The following is an 18,342-nucleotide window of genomic DNA, read 5'->3' as shown; positions in this document are numbered from 1 at the left end:
ATGCATATAGCCGACTTCAAGAAACACATCACAGTCAAAATCTGAAGATTTGAATATAGGAAAAATAAATATGATAATCAGAAGGAATTATTTTTATCTTGATATGCTGTATATCACTATATATATATATATATATACACTAGGGGTGGAACGGTATGCATTCGAACCGTACACCGTTCGGCACGACCTCCCCGGTTCGGGGCGTGTGTAATGTGTATATTGTACGGTTCACAAGATGAGCAAAAACAATCTTTATTTGGCAGGGAGCCGCGAGAGGTGAAGCGCCAGCTGCTCAGCTGCCAGCAGTCAGTTTGTGGAAATGGCAAGCGCAATATATTATAAATCAATCTTCATTACGACTTTAAAAACATAGCCATTAACATTACATAGGCCTACACACATGATAACGTTACATTAGCACGGTTTGTACAACAACACAACGCACTTTAACTATGGTAGTAGCCCGCCAGCTCTAATACAGCCAACCTGAAATGTTACCGTAGCTACTAGCTAGCAGAGGAGAAAATGGGAGTGTGAGAGGCGGGGTATTGAAAGACAATGATAGGCGTTTATTCAACATCCAAGAAGGCTAACATACAACTGTGTTTACTAACTCCAACCGGGACTATTGCCGCTTTTCCACTGCATGTTATCAACTCGATTAAACTCCGGTAACGTTAAGAGTCGAGAAGGTCCCACACGCTAAACTGTCCGTGCGGACCCGCCAACCCATAGATAGTTCCAACTCACTGAATTACGTTAATCCACCACAGTTGCACTCAATATTTAAATAATGTTAGTCTAAATAAATGTACAGACAATGTACGTATTTTAAAAATAGAATGAACAGAGCAGTGTTGTTTTGAAACAGTACAGTGTGTGTGTGTGTGTGTGTGTGAGTTTGATGTATTGTATGCTGTATTTTATATTGATGGCCTTCTAATTAGTTTGTTTATTTATTTTAAATAACAGACACTTTTCCTTTTGATAAGAAATCCAACCATATTCCTTTCATTGTATTTCAAATACTGCACTTTAATTTCAACCGGAAAACTAATCTTTCCATTAAAGGAAAACTCCAACATTTTGGGAAATTAGCTTATTTAACATCTTCCCTGGAGTTAGACAAGAAGATACATACCTTTTTTGTCTCTGTGCGTGCATTTAGCTTAGGGAACAGTCGCCCCGTTAGCATAGCTTAGCTTCATCACTGAAAACGTTTATTTTGTACATTATCTAACGTTAACACGAACCTAAACTAACGTTACAACTAACATAAAGTTAGTTTAGGTTCGTGTTAACGTTAGATAATGTACAAAATAAACGTTTTCCGCTGCTATAAACGTCGCACTTTTATTTTGACAACCCCAGAAAGGAACTCATTATATATGCTTTACCATCCTGATCTGTGTTAGCTCCGGTTAGCTCAGAGCGTCCGGTATAACAATACCAGCCATTGGATTACTGTTTTCTAAATTGGGGAGGCTTTTAATCGTCAAGGTAAGAGGATTTCAAGTCATGGTATCCATAAACTTCAATCGGTTCGGATCCTTTGAATGAATGAGAATGTCAACAATCACGACGACACGTTGAAATCACTGGCTGCGCTCAGAGAGGAGTGGTTGGGCAAAAAAATAGTTCAGAGTATATTTGCATATAAAACGTAATTGTCTAATTCAATTATTTTTTATTTCTCCACGTGGTGAATACACAGGTCACAACATGTTTACATGAACGTTTTGGAGTTGTATTCTGCAATCTGTTAATAAACTTTTCAATCAGTGTGCCATATCAACAATATTCCATGCATCGTAATTTTTTTTCTCATAATCAGGTATTTTTAATGATAGTTTTTACATTATTACATCATTATTGTTATTGTTATTATTAACAATATTATTATGATGGTTGTATCAACCCTAAATCAGAGTTGGGGGGGGTGCAGACAAACAGCTGCATACAGTGCGACCATTTCACTCACATTTGCCCATTCATTTTTGGACACATCCAAAATGCCACGTGGGCTGCCTCCACCATCGGTGTGTGTACTGTACGTGTGCTGTACTGTACGTTAAACAAGACGAAAGACTTTCTCTGGTCTGCATCCCCTTAACAATTGTATGTATTGAGCTGTACTGTACTGTACTGTACCCATTCTGCAATCTGTTAATAAAGTTTTCAATCAATCAATCAATCAATCAATGCTGTGTCGTAGCTCCACCTACAGGCCTAATCGAGAACACCACAATGTGTGAATGAATGGGTGAATGTGAGGTATAACGTGTAAAGAAGTTTCGATTGATCGCAAGACTACACTGTAAAAAAAACCAATAAGTTCAGTTACTGTGCATTAAGGTTTTCAGTTTTCAATCCATAATAAGTTAACAGAAAAATAAGTACACAACCACATTATTTCAACCTAATAAAACTATGTTTATTGTCATTGTTTTAAGAACACAAGTTGACTTGGGAAATACTAACATTTTGAGTACAAAGAAATGGCGTTTAACATGCTTCAGTTGCGTGGTTTTTAGCAGTCGTGAACACTTTGAGGGTGCTGGCTTGCTTTCCATACCTGGCCACGGCACGTTTAATCGATTCTGCCTTATCCGCCTGATCTTTGAAACTTTTTTGATGCTTCGTCTCAAAATGGTGTTTCACACCTGACGTTCGGCAAACTACATTTTCTAAACATAAAGTACACACAGCACGGTCCTTCTGACACACAAACCCGTAGTCGTCTGTCCACGTGGGCTGGAATGCCCGAATTTCCTTTGCTTTAACTTTATTAGCGGGGGTTGCCGTCATGAAAGACGGCACATACAGAATGCAACCGCAGCACTGTGTGATTACCTGGGAACTGCGCGCGGGCGCGGGAGGCCAGCTGACAGCTACAGCTGAGCACCATGGGAACACTATAATAGTTCAAAGCAAAGTAAAAAAGAAAATGTAAAAGATTTAAAAAAAAAAAAAAAATATAAAAATTATAATGCTGCCCCCCGTGACAATGAAAATGCTCCCGCGGGCCAATGCCGGCATGCGGGCCTAGGGTTGCCGACCCCTGGTCTATAATGTGGCCACAAAAATAGAAAGATTTAATTATTGTTTGTTTGCACTAAGTTAATACTTTGAAAAATATAGGCTACATTTGTCAGTCAGTTCGGTCTGCCAAACATTATTTAAGGCACACCGCTGTAAACCTTTTTTATTTATTTTTTTAAATAAATGAAGCATGTTTAAATTTGTTACATAAAAAAAAAATATTAACAAGGTATATCAAACCGAACCGAAAACCGTTACCCCAAAACCGTGATACGAACCGAACCGTAAATTTTGTGAACCGTTCCACCCCTAGTATTTATACACATGCTTAGGTATAGAAAATCAAATGTTACATAATCCAATTCATGTTCATCATACTGTACTGTACTGCAGGGTAATGGTCAGTGTCATTTTCAGTTTGGCACTCTCATACAGTGGGTCTATTTCAGAAATAATTTTGTGAGAAATCTGACTAAATATTTCCTTCTCATCATTATTAATTTAGACTGAAATGTGTGCATCATAATTCATTATAAAACAATACAAAAACTGACAGATTAACAATAAATATATCTGTTGCCGTACACAGAGTGATGATTGATGGCACACTCACCACAGATGTTCATCACAGCGTCTGTGTTAAAATCATCTCCTTCCATCCACACTGGAGCCCTTGGCTGTGGACACAACAAGCCAAATTCCATTAGAAAGGTCAAATCTGTAATGTCTGGACTGAAGTTGAGTGGGGATAGGGGGCAGGGATTGCTATTGCTGGCTACACCTCTGTAGAAGTCTTGAGAAATTCACAGTATAATAAGTTACTAAATTCCCAAACCACATGTCAGAGGAGCGAAACCAAGCAGCGCCCTTTTGTCTAGAGGTCACTATTCGACGGCATTAGATTCTTTACCTTCAGTGCCCTGAATACAGTGCCGTCACTACTCATCCAGGGGGCCAGTTCAGATTTATCATTTAATTAATAGTTGTATATTAAACATAGCAGCAAACGATGTGCTAAATAAAAAATATATATAAATAAAAATGATGTCAATCTGCATTCTGCACACTCCTGGTGTGCACTGGATTACATTAATATTCAAAGCAAAATGCCGTCATCTCATCAAATCATTTTGCGGTTGCATTAAAGTAAGTCCATTTTGATACCACACAAAAGGCCCAATCCCAATTCCCCTACCTTGGCCCTACTACTCGTGCTCGACTGAGTAGTGGCCCTTCAAAAAACCACGGGGTAGGGGGGGTTGAAATCTTTACTTAGGAAATGGGACACCCCTCGTTTCGCCATCAGTAGTAAAATAAAGTAAAAGACTTTATTATATTTCAATAAGTCATACGAGAATGTATCAGCTTATTTGTTCTTTGCAGGGCCTAGAAACCTAACTAATGGAAATTAGCCTTTTGGCTAAAATTGGGTGCATTTACATTTGTAATGTACACGGTCCCCCTTGAACAAATAAAGTAAACCTAACCTACAGTGTAGTTTAACATAATGATAGGTCTACATATTTATCGTATGCATCAAACAAAGCACTTTATTTACAGCGTATTACAGATTACTTTAATTGTGTGCCTACAATACTTATTTTTTTATTTGAACTGAAATGTAGTGGAACTGAAATCTTTGGAACGCTGTGCGTCTGGAGAGAAAAAGCCACACAAGTCAATATCTCTGCGACACCTGCAAGTTACAAAACACCACAAAACAATTGGGACACCCTACATGACGCCCACGCGTAAAACAGAGGGGTAGGGCGAAGCGGTAGGGCCAAGAAGTGGTAGGGCCACTTGACTTCATTTAGAATAACAACAATCTAGGAATAAATAACGGGTGTCTCAGAGACACACAGGCAGTTGCCTAGGATACTGTGGGCCAACATGGAATCTAGGCCAACAGTGAGAGAGAATGAACAGGATGGAACTGGCCCTATATTGCTTGAATCCCTTCATCTATAGAAATGTGTGTCACATACCTTTATCAATACAGAAACAGTACACCATAGCCTTTTCAGTAAGGAAATGGAGCCGAGCGGTGTATGTGTGTGTGTGTGTGTGTGTGTGTGTGTGTGTGTGTGTGTGTGTGTGCGTGTGAGTGAGTGAACAAGCAAGCGTCCCAGTTCCCTTGATTCAACCCACTAAAAGTGTTCTCACTGATTCATGATATTCTTTTCCCAAATGAATTTGACCCAGTTTTTCTGCAGCCTAACCACTTTCAAGTTTCAACAGAGATGTTTTTTTTGTATATCCAGATAGATTTAAAAAAATCTGGACAGAAAAAAAAGAAATGTCCAAACCACATTTGGAGGTGGATTGAAATGCGATTCCAATCCGATTTCTACAGATGCGTCTCCGTCTGGACATTCAAAATGGGATTTCAAAGTGTCTTTTGCGTCACTTGCAACGCGTCACTTGCAACACAATGACGACGTCAAATCAAGAGTGGCGGAAGTGCATCAGGGCGGCCGAGCAGCCCTCCATATGGACATGGAGGACAACACAGAGAATGGACAGATGCTGCAATAAAGACGTCTGCTGGCACTTTACAGAGGCTTCTGTACCGGCGGAGCAGGGAGGAATGCTTCGAAAGCTGCGTCACCATCGTACGCAGTTCGTTACTGATGCCTACGTCATTACCACAGCTGAGCAACCCATGCAGATAGGTTAGTCATTTCTGGACACTCAAATCCAATCTGTTCACTTGCAAATAGTGAGCACGGTCTGTCTTAAAAGGGCACTAAAAACAATGCTGTTAGACTGCGGTTAGGATTCTCAAATCAGATCTTTAAAAAGGGGCACTTCACCAAAAACGATGTTGATTTATTTTGCACATACCGGTAATCTCACACACATCCAAAGTACAAGTAAATGATACATTTAAACCTTGTGTTGTGTTACAGCAATACCGTGTCTTATAGGGACTGCTACCGTATCATTGCATTGAGCTGTAATTAACACAATACAAGGGTTCAATGTCCCGGATGACATCACTGGTGGTCATACTCTCAATAACTGAATGAAAGAAAAACTAAATGAATGTGTGCAAAACTGTTCAGGGTTTTTGGACGTGTGTGAGATTATGTGCAAAATAAATCATACCGATACTGGGCCGAGATTTATTTCACATCATAAATAGATCAATAAAGTCTGTATTAATTCATGTCGTTTCTTTTTCAAATGTAGCCAAGATCAAAACAGCAGTCAACGTGTATATTTTCAGCACTATGTTTGTTTACCAATGATTTTAAGTGTTTATAAAAATATGAGTTTATAAAAATCTCTGCACATTGCATCGGAAACTGGATGATTTAGACGCGAGGAAATTACACCATCATGAAATCGTTGTAGTCCTAAGAAAGAGGAGACCCAGGGCTTTCGATGGACGTAGACATTTCATAAAACTACAGTACCCAGCTCACACCAGCCGCAGTCAAAGCTGCTGAAAATATTCTATGCAAAAATTATTAATGTTATTTTCGTGATTATATCTCACAGGTCGAACAAACCTGAACGGTATTCCCATAAAATACAACGTATATATATATATATATATATATATATATATATATATTTTTTTTTTATCCACTTTTTCTCCTCCTGTTTTTCTGTGATTTTTCTCCAATCCCAATTTTTTTGTCGTTATGCCAATCCCCCCCTCCCCTTCCTGGTCGTTGCTCGCATGTGCCCCCCACTGGTCAGTCTAGGGAGCCCTGAAGTCTATCAGATGCTTCCTCCGAGACATAGGAGACAGCCAGCAGCATCTTTTCACCTGCCAGCGCGGACTCTCATTGGTGAGGTGTAACGTGTGGGAGGTCACACTACCCTCACCATCTCCCTCCATCGCTGCGCCCTGACCGACCTGTAGGAGTCGCTGTTTACAACAACCAGAATACCACCCCACCGGCTTCCCTCCCGCTGACTCTGCCAATTGAACCAGTATGACGGCCGGCCAAGCCGGAGGCAACGCTGACAACCGGATTCGATACCAGTGTTTCTTTACCTTTCTGTGAACGTCTACAATCTGGTGAAAATGGCGGAGCTATGGACTGTACATTATACAAAAGTAACTGTACTTACAGTAGATTTCATTCACGGTCTTTGCTGCCTTCACTTCAGGCAACTTATGCCTTATGCCCGTCCGGGTCATAGTACTACTGGGCTGGCTATATGGCTATATGGCTCCTGCTAACGTTAGCATTATGTCTACTGTCGTGAAACATTTTAAATCGGGCCATGCAAAAGAGTTTGGGGAACGAGTAAAATGCGCAGGTTCTCTTCTCAGACCTGTGGGGCAAAGCACTGCACACACATCATGCCGGCTAGCAAGCTACACGTCCCGGCATGTTGATACGATTTTAGCCCCACTCGGTGCATCAGTCACGATAGCTATGAGCTAACTAACGTTACAAGCTCATACACCTTATAACTACTACTATTGTCGTGTCCATAAGTTCCTTGGCAGGATACTTGTGAGGACAAAGGTATACAAAGAGGAGAGAACCATTTTAAATCGGGTATTCAATGCCGGCTAGCAAGCTATGCGTCACGGCATGTTGATAAGCATGAACCGGTTGGGATTCGATGTTGATAAGCATGAACCGGTTGGGATTCGAATAGACGCAGCCCCACTCGGTGCATCAGTCACGATAGCTATGAGCTAACTAACGTTACAAGCTCAAACACCTTATAACTACTACTATTGTCGTGTCCATACGTTCCCTGGCAGAATACTTGTGAGGACAAGGGTATACAAAGAGGAGAGAACCATTTTAAATCGGGCATTGTTATGAGTTTCGAGAATTCTGGCTACCAAGCTAAGCTAAGCTACGTTAGCTAACTTAGCTAGCTACTAACGTTATATACACAATATGTACAACGACACAATGATTTACATTATTACAAATATGGTAACGTGGTTGTGGCTTTTACAAATAGTGGTTCGCTTTAGAGATGAATGGCTATGATCACGGAGCAATAGTGTTAGTGAAACAGATACATTTTCATTCATCACTCCTCGGCTAGTAGTAGCAAGGCTCTCTGCCTCCTGCCACTAGCTGTTTGTGACTCTCAGAGCCCCTCACTGCCCTGCACCTGATGTGACGTCAGCATTAAGATGACACAGGCACGTTATTGATCCATGGATTAAAATATGCATGTGCGTGGAGCTTGTGGTTTGGTCGGCAAAATGTTTGATAAAAACGCTAAAACTGGGTAAATTTCGGGGAAAAAAATTCCCTCTTCATGAAAGTCAGCGTTGGCCTAGTCACATTGTTTATTGAACAAAAATACAACCTGCAAGTTGGCCTTTAAGGCCATGGGTAGGTAAGGAATTTATTTTATTTGATTTTTTATTGAATTTTTTCCCACGGCGACTATGGATAGGGAATTTCTTTATTTAATAAAAATGTTCACGACAACATGGATGCATGTACTCTGCCAGCATGTTTAATATCCATAATACTAAAGGTTTGACTAAGATTTTTATGAAAGTTTATTGAAAAAAATATATATATATATATATATTAAACTCATAAAATAAATTGGGTCGTACCTAAATTGGCAGGGTCGGTCGGCAACCGGAACCAACATTTTTTTATTTATATTCGCCTTTGGTTAATTACAATTTACTCAAGCATAGTAACAGACATAATATTTCTGACACTGGGAATACATTCCCTGCGGTCCATAGATGTCCCTAGATACCAAGAACATGCAAATGGACCTTGTAGAAGTGGAGCAAAAAGACTAACAGCCTGTCTTTCTGCTGGAACTTGCATTACTTAATGAGAAAAGACAAGGCGTGGCCAGGAGATAACATTTGTTGCTATATTTGACTGTGAGCTAACATAATGCATTCCAATGGGTACCCGCTAATTACTGGCCAGCTATGCAGACCAAGTGGGTCTATTTATGACTATGACTCAGTGAAGGTATTTTAAACATTACCAGTGTCTTTATACCGGCATCATACATAATAATACTATAACATAGGGGTGGACGGTATGGTCTAAAATTTATATCACGGTATAATTTGAAGCATAGACGGTAACGGTATATATCACGGTATCAGTGTTTCCGTTAGAATTTTTTTTTGCCTGATAGGCAGGCTATATAAATAATGACATCCTCAAGGCATGTAGATTTATAATATTTTAACTTAAAACTAGGCTACTTTTGCGTATACAGTCATTATATTCCAAATAAAATAAGTCCCGAGTCGAGACTCTGTGCTGCTCCCAACGAATCCCTGCGGCTCTGCAGCTGCATATGCTTCTCGCAAAATCCAGCATCCAGCCCCGCTGCCCAGCCGTCGTTATCAGAACACTACACACATCATAATGTTCACAGCAAACTGTAGTTGATCACCAGGTATGTTTTATTAACGTAGAATAATTCATATAAGAAAAAGGATAGGGAAATCTCTTACCTTTCTCCACTGGTTAAAAATGCCAGGAACTGAAATTGAAACTTGCTGTGCGCCGCGGTGATATGCGTTTATTATGAAATGACAATTGCGTGTTGACACGGCCACTGCGCGAAGCCTCCTAAATAACTTTTTCCAGTTTGCACATATCTATTATCTATGACTAATTCTATCTATTTTTAGGGGCAAATGCGAGTGAAATAGTCGCGCTGTGGTTACATGACGTCATTGCTATTTTAGAGCTGCTCTACCGGTTACAAGGTATAGTCAAAATCCATACCGTAGAGCAAATTCATACCGTTTATACCGTATACCGTTTATACCGTCCACCCCTACTATAACACTACATTAGGGATGGGTACCTTTCACATTTGAACCGATACCGGTACCGGTACCTGTGAATCGATACCGGTACCCAACGGTACCTTTTTTCGGTACTTTAGTCTCAAGAAATTTAATTTACCTACCTCAGTCGTAAAAAAAGAAATCCAAACTTCAAATAACTACAATTTCGACAGTTTTCGGCTTGTCATTGCTCCGACTGCTTTGTTGTTGAATCAAGTCAAATCCCAGGTAAGCATATATTGTGCGTGTGAACGTTGACATGAAAAAAAAAAAAAGTAAAAAAAAAAAAAATTAAATTTTTTATTTTTTTATTTTTATTTTCTTTTTATTTTGGTTTCTCACTTGATTCGATACTCGGTAGTACCGACGTGTTTCGGTTCGGTACCTCAAAAGTACCGAATTCGGTACCCATCCCTACACTACATACATCTGAGTAGCACTATTACTAATTTATATATTGTACATCGTCATCATTGCCTGTACATAGTATATTGCTATTGCACTTACATTTGCACTCTGGTTGGATGCCAAACGTATTTCCGTTGTACTGTACTGGTGCTGTATGATGACAATCAATGTGGATCTAATTTAATCTAATAATTTTTTTTTTAAATGATAACAATGGATTCTTTTCCGGTATATATTTTCATATTGTTCTGGTCGTCTAGCATGCGTCTATTGTTCTGGTCGTTGGGCATGCGATTTGAACTTGATGCACTTTTATGATAGGAATTATCCGTCAAGTCACAGTGGTGCCTTCACATAGACTGCTAGACGCATGAAGTTCCTGCTTCCCCAACGCTAACCCACGAGGAGATAGTGTTGTCAGAATTGACCTATCCCACCCCCTTTTCTTGATCATCCAATCGCAACCGCCGCTTCCCTCTGACAAATGCAGTTGCGATTGGAGGATCATGGAAAAGAGGGCGGATTTGAGATAGGTCCGTTGAGGATTCAACTAACATTTATAAGGCAGTGTAGTGGGACTTGTGCAGTCTAGTAGGGCTGTCTTAAATACTTTGAAGCTTCGTTCGATGGGCATGGGATTCCAATATGAAAATAAAATTCGATTATAAAATATTTAAATATGATTTTTTTTCTCTTTTTTTTTGCTAAATCAACTCTGCCTCTCTTTGTTAACCCATTCTCTGCCACCACTTTGATCATCCTAAACCATTCTCTGCCAGCGCTATTTGTCTATGGAGATGTTCACCTTCTTTGCAGGGCTATAACTTTTTAAATTGTATTGCTAAATTGACATTACTATGGCCCATTCAACATCAATTATCTATCGTTCAGGATGTAGGAACGTTTTACTTTTTCATTCACACATTCATACGAAAATACTGTCTAGAGTATAAATATGTTTTTATCGTTTTCTGCAGTATTTCATAGAACGTGAGATATAGGCATAAATGCATATTAGATTATCAAATGCAGTTTGATACCGATCCATGCTATATAAATTTTTTTAACTGTACATGGTCCTAAACGTTATGACTGATCATCTGCGGGTGAACGGAGGGGGAGGGGGGTCGTTTATAATTCCGTGACCGACGTTAAATGATTTATGTAGTATGGGTGATATATTGATCAGAGCAGTTTGTATCGAAAATGATAAAGAAAAACGCTGAAACTCACGTCCGTCTCCTCGTACCGTTGGGCGATGAGAGTGGAACAAACAGATCCGGACAGAATTAGGGGACGGACCGAGCTGAAACGGGCATTTCCGGTTTGGCAACTCGCCGATCGGCCACCAGGTGGCGGTATTGAAGCGTTGCAGAGTTGTGATGGCTCCCGCAGCATATGACAAGGCTCCGTGGGTGAAATATGAATTCCATGACGAAAATATGAAATATGACCTTGAAACACGCTGTACAGCGATATTGGCAGACAACGCATGGCGGGCAATAACGCTGAACAGCGATTTTGGCGGGTAATGGGTTAATTACAACAAGCAATGCTGTTTGTTATTTAAGATGAGGTCGGACTCGGCACTGACAGATTTGTGTTCATTGTGCTGCTTTTATAAAGCCTCAAATGACGGCTTACAATATTTCATGAAAGCAAAGTGTTTTGTTTGCCTAAGATTTAAAAAGGTTTAAACTTTACAGCACTGACCAAGTTGAACAAAGTGCTGTACAAGTTCTCACAACATAAAAAAATTAAAAATTTTATTTTATTTTTTTCGAAGCGTCGAATTAAAATCTAATCTCGGCCCCGAAGCTTTGAATTCCAAAAAAAATCGAAGGTCAGCCCTATAGGGCTGCCTTGAATATTTCTAAGCTTCGTTCGATGGGCACGGGATTCGAACGGGAAAATAAAATTTGAATATATTAAAAGAATAAATAAATAAATATTTATTCTTATTTATTTTTTATACCCCCTCCCACCTGCAAAATCCTGCGCCTCCAATGCAACAAACGTCATATGCCTCATTAACTCTGCCTCTCTTCTTTCTTTTTTTTCACTTTTTCTCCTCCTATTTTTCTTGTATTTTCCTCCCATCCCAATTTAGTCGTTATGCCAATTCCCCCCTCCCCTTCCTGGTCGTTGCGTGCATTTGCCCCTACTTGCCGGTCTAGGGAGCCCTGAAGTCATAAAAGCAAAGTGTTTCGTTTGTCTAAGATTTAAAAAGGTTTAAACTTTACAGCATTGACAATTCTCTATAGTATTTTTTATAGTGTCCCGACCCATATAAAAACATGTCTTAATAAAAAATTCAGTCGAATTCTGCCTTTGTCTCTATTAACTACATATACATATTTATATAATTGTTTGCTTTATAGATGAAGGTTGCAACATATTATGTAATGTAATGTTTTTTTCTCCCATCCCACCCTTCCTGGTTGTTGCGCACTTTCCCCTACTGTTGGTCCGAGAGACCAGAGACTGTCACATGCTTTCCTCCGACGCATGTGCGGCTAGCCTGGCCGCGCAGATTCTCACTGGGAGAGTGTAATGTGTGGGAGGCCGCACTACCTCTCTCCAGATCCTACCCTCGCTGAGCAGGCGCCCCGACAGAACTGTAGGGGTCGCTGTCCACAACGCCCAGGACCCACCCGCCAGCTTTCCCACCCTCTAATACTGCCAATTGTATTAGTGTGAACGGCCAGCCAAGCTGGTGACAACGCCGGGAGCTGGATTCGAACACGCGAATCCAGCATCTCCGGCGTTGGTGACGAACGCAATCTCCGCTACGCCACCTGACCACCCCAATGTAATGTAATGTTGTTGGCTGTGTAACAGAGAGCAGCAGCGCAGCTCCCGACTCATTATCAATTTAATTAATCCAATCCACTTTATTTATAGAGCACATTTAAAAACAACAAAGTTGACCAAAGTGCTGTACAAGTCCCACAACATAAGATAAAAAAAAATATATATATATATATATATATATAATTATTATTATAAATTTTTATCTCGAAGCTTCAAAATTAAAATCGAATCTCGGCCCCAAAGCTTTGACGGCCAAAAAAAGCTTCGAAGGTCAGCCTTACAGTCTAGACATTTCAAGCTTTCAGCGTGTGTACTGTTGTGCCCCAAAATTCTGAATATTGTCTTGCTGTCCGATTCGTTCTCCTGGGCCAAAAGCATCTCGTGATTTCCTGAAGTGTCTTTGGCTTATCCCTTCTACTCCATCATGGTATTTCCAAAAAGGTATCATGGTATTTTCATACCATGTCATTTTATGGTCAATACCATCATGACATCACGTAGCAATACACAGAGGAAGCAGAGGAGAAAGAGAGGAAGGAGCTTATCGAGCTTCCCAAGATTTGTGTACCTGGCTTTGAAACAGAAAGAGGCCTCCTGGTTTGGCCTGGTACGTCTGAATCAGCCTGGTCCGATCCAGTCCGGTCTGTTTTGATCCAAATTGATCTGGTCTCGTCCGGTTCAACCCACTCTGGCCTGGTAAAATCCAATCTCTATGTCACTGGTATAGCTGATCTACCTGCAGGCAAGGGAACAAAAACATACGACAGTCTGTGAGGCTTAGCCTACGATTTGTTACGGTGGATGTATTCATTGTATTCATTACAGTGAATGGTCATTCATTTCATAAACCACCTATTTATAGAGTGCCGGTCTCTCCAAACCAGTGATGTGACAGTGATACTGCACCACTTTTTAAGTTTGCAGAAAACAACGGCCATAAGAAATTTAAACGTGCAACATAAACCCCAACAAAGCGAGACACCGATGTTAAGCTGATAGGATGAGATTGGTCTCCCAGTGGTAACAATGTAATGGAAGCCAATCCATTTTGGAAAATGTCTATGACAACACTGACCCATCCTCTTCTTATTAGCTGTGGCTCGTCAATAACCACTGCATGAGTTGGTTCAATTGGTTGGTTGGTCATTATGGTGAAGACTTTATTCCAGACTCAAGGTCCATATTACACATATACGAAACAACAACAAATATACAAAAATACTAGGGATGCACCGAAATTTCTGCCACCGAAAGTTTTCGGCCGAAAATGGCCTTTCGGCTTTCGGCCGAAAGAGTTTTTTCACCGAAAATATATCACCGAAACAACCTGTAACCTAACCAGGGAACAAACTTAACTTTTTGACTCACCAGCCATTTGGCTGGTAGATTTTTAAAAGTACCAGCCGGGCAGATTTTTTACTAGCCAAAAATTATAAATAGCTTTTTAGTATATCGCCATGTGTTATTATTACATATAATACTCTCATATGCTATTTTCAATTAATATCATAAACAACATAAGGAATATTAGCATAATTTTGAGTGAACTGAAGGAATGAGTCAGTGTTAATAGTTTTAAATGCAAATAATTTATTGAAACATAGAAGTGGGGTCGGGACACACATTTTATTTCTATTTTTTAACTGTTTTAACCATGTAGTGTAGCACTTTGGGATCCCAGTGAACAAAAAGTGCATTACAAATCCAATCTATTATTATTATTATTATGTGTGGCTGCCACCCTGGCGGACATCTGTGCAGCGCTCCGTGGGCATAGATGTCCGAGGGCTTGCAGCAAGCCAGAGTTTAACACAGTTTCAATCAATCAATCAATAACAACATTAACCAGACTCTCGTTGCGTCTATTCTGCCAACGCTAACGTTACCTCTCATTGTGTATTCTACCAAGCAAACCCGGGTTTAACGTTACCTCTCTATATCGGCTGACTGTAGTATTAGGCTAATAACAACAACAAACTTAACACATCAGCGATCTTGTTGTGACACTAAACTCTCCGCTCGTGGTAAATTGGGTTGATGTCGGTTGTTTCATCAATAAATAAGGCAGAATACACAGTGAATCCATTCTTTTTTGTTTATTGCACTTGGTTCTGTCGCAAACAGATCCTGAATGAAATGCATCCTTAGCGAGGCAGTAAAGATGGCGGCGCGGCGTTCTGTTCAGAGGCTACAAAGTGTGACGCGTCGAGTAGGGGGTATCTGCAGAGCCGCAGAGCCAGGCTGGACCAATAGGGTCGCTTGGAACCGAGTAGGGTATATCTGCAGAGCCGCAAGCCAACTTTATTATTATGATAAAAAACAGCGGTGACGCGGTATTCAGCCTAACTCTGCAGTGAGCGTGATGCAACAGCGATCGCGGCAGCTCTAGCCGACGCATGCAGTGGATTTTGTTGGCCGCCAGATGGCGCCCAGGCCTTAATTTATGACGGCCAAACATTAAATCTACAAGCCTGTGGCGGTCGGCGTGTGACTAATTTGTACCCTGAACCTAACGCGTGTTGTTGTGATGATGTCATCAAAACGCGGATTCAGTCATTACATGCGCGCTGTGAGCTCTTCAGTCCTCCTCTTGGGACTCGGGAGTCGCGCTGTTTCTATGTAAACTCTGCGCGCAACGAGTCCAATAAATGCGTCTTTAACATGCTTTATCCTTATTTACTATATGCCCGTCGCGGTTAATCACTGAGTGATCTAATATGCATATTATTCAGAGCGAGAGGGGGAGGGATTGTGTTTCTCACATTGACGCTGTCTGTCGCGCGTCTACTGTGCCAAAGTCAAGAGAGCGCGTTCATCTGGAGACTAGAAAGGTGGGCTCAGTAGAGCACAGATGTCCGCCTCTCTCTCTTTCTCTCTCTTTCTCTCCCTCTCTCTATCTCTCTCTGATTGATTGAAAACTAGGGATGCCCCGATCGATCGGCCACCGTATAAAGTATAAATATCGTATAAATATGCGATCGGGGAATTCCGATAATGAGTCATATTCGCCGATCGCGGAAACTGATCAAGTGGATATCTCACTCGCTTGTCTCAGACGCACAGGACCTGCAAACTGCTCCTCCTCCCTAGCCCCGCCCGCCCCCGTGTAGAGTTTGTAAACAAAGAGGTGCGGCTCCTCTGCTCGAGTCTGTAGTGCATTCGACCTGCGCTAACGTTAGCTACCTAGCTATCGTTACTGTTTAAACAAAATTACCCAGTCAACTATTCACGTTTAGTAGGCATTGTCTAACGGTATTTAGCCGGCTAGCTACCGATAGCTCCTGATATCAACAAATGATCCAGAAAATCTAGTAGTCCATGTTCATACCTCCGGTAGCTTGCGTTAGCTTGCGTTAGCTGACGTTAGTTTACTGTTCAAAACGAAATGTCCCATTGAACTAAAGTTCTGTCTTAACATCATCTAGCCGGCTAGCAGTAGCTACAGATAGCTCTTGATATCAATGTCTTATAACATTGATTTAATGCGTATTCGAGCTGAGGGCTTGCTGAATGTGAAATGACCAAAGCATAACGTTACCAATAGGGTCCCGCTGCAGCGCTGGAGAATCCTTTTTGGAGCTGGGCTACTAGAGTACACACAGACAGTGGAGCTGTTTGCAGATAGCGAGCATTTTGACTTGTTGCGTGGTGGCGATGTCTCGCAGATAATACAAGTACAAGTAGGCCTGTTGCAATAAGCAATAAATCAATTTATCGCGCAATAATGAAAATGAATGCAATGATTTTGATGGGCGCAATTAATTGCTATTTGCGTGTTTGTTTTAATGAGGCGGGAACCATTACCTCTCCGTGTGGGGAGGCGGGCCGCTGACGTTACTACAGAGTACAGCACGGGAGCTCCTGTGAGCACCATGCGTATGTTGGGCAGTAGCAACGCTACATAGCTTAACTACATTTCTCAGTAGCGTGATGGTAGCGTCGCTCCTTTTGAACCAAGTAGCGTTCTTTGTAGTGTAGCTATTTTTAGACCCAAGTAGTGATGTAGCGTGAACAAACGCTATACGCTACTGCCCGGAGAAACTGGACTGCTAAATAAAGATTAAAGATCTAGCGTTGATGCTATGACGCTTCCTCCTCATCGTTGATTGCCTGTAGTAGCTGCATCTAACGTTAGTAGCTAACGTTAAAACTAACCTAAAGTTAGTTGTTCACCAACAATCTCAACATTTGTTTTATCATTAGCTCAAAAACACAGAACCGGACGACACAAGTTGTCCGCTCATAGGTTCTGCTAGGATAATAACAACAATACTTCTGGTCGGTGGGTTTCAAAATAAAAGAGCAAAGTCTAAAACACCGGAAAAGACGTTTATTTTGTACAGCGTTTTCCTCCACGAGTACTCAAGTACATCATGTGATCAATCGATCTGTTTTTTTTTGCCCATCCCTAGTTTATCCTGTGCTGAAAAGTCTCCATTCCAATAGAGATAGTATATATTTGTGTTTATTTGATTATTGTTGAGCTATATTTTAATCGAGAGTAACTGGTAGTGTAGCTTACTACATTTTCCAAGTAGCTTGCCCATCACATAATCCGCGAGCCACAGTAAACAAACGCGAGCCACAGTTAGGGTGACCAGGTGTCCCGCTTTTGGTTGTACTGCACAGCCATTTGACCTAATGTCCCGCGTCCTGCATATTGAGAGGATGTCCCTCTTTTCGAAGCAAAAAATAAAAACATGGGTCTAAAAGCCCCTTCCTACAGTAAACGTAGCAACCCGCCTCTTGTCCACACACATTGCTCTGCTCGTTTTATCATTGCTCTCACGGAGATAAAACTGGGAACGAGGTTACTCTGCTTCTGACGCTACCTCATATCTGATTGGTTAGGTAGTAATTTAGGATATTTAAAATGTCTTCCAATGTTAAATAAAGGTTTATTGCACTTTGAAATGGTTTCCTTGCATTATTATGCTATTATCATTATATTAGTAAAAAAAAAAAGTTGATTGAAAACTTTTGGGAAATACATTTCTCAAAAAAATTATTTCTCTCAAAACCGCAATAATATCACTTATCGCAATAATTTCTGGGACAATTAATCGCCCAGCAAAATGTGTTATCGTGACAGGCCTAAGTACAAGTCTAATTATATAATATATATATTTTATTAAAAAAAAATATATAAAATAATTTTTAATTTCTTTTTAATCAAAAACGATCGGTATCGGCCGATATGGCTCACGACGATCGGTGATCGTATCGGTGGCAAAAAACGTGATCGGGGCATCCCTATTGAAAACTTTATTAACAGATTGCAGAATGGGTACAATACA

General features: G+C 40.6%; 1 protein-coding gene across 2 annotated transcripts in view; it reads right to left on the bottom strand.

The window, feature by feature from the left end:
* Window positions 1-18,342, bottom strand: part of bmal1a (basic helix-loop-helix ARNT like 1a) — a 100,541-nt gene that overhangs the window by 38,023 nt on the left and 44,176 nt on the right. Inside the window, exons 2-3 of one of the 2 annotated variants that reach the window (XM_084334402.1) lie at window positions 13,614-13,781; window positions 3,656-3,719 (exon numbers count right to left, since the gene is read on the bottom strand). In XM_084334402.1, coding sequence (XP_084190528.1) covers window positions 3,656-3,701 — 46 coding nt within the window. In that variant the 5' untranslated portion in view covers window positions 3,702-3,719; window positions 13,614-13,781. Of the gene's footprint in view, window positions 1-3,655; window positions 3,720-13,613; window positions 13,782-18,342 lie in introns of those variants that run through there. The other variant, XM_084334403.1, reaches the window with a different exon arrangement.

This window comes from Notolepis coatsorum (assembly GCF_963971535.1).
Source record: "Notolepis coatsorum genome assembly, chromosome: 18".
NCBI lineage: Eukaryota > Metazoa > Chordata > Actinopteri > Aulopiformes > Paralepididae > Notolepis > Notolepis coatsorum.
This window is presented reverse-complemented; position numbering and strand designations above follow the sequence as displayed.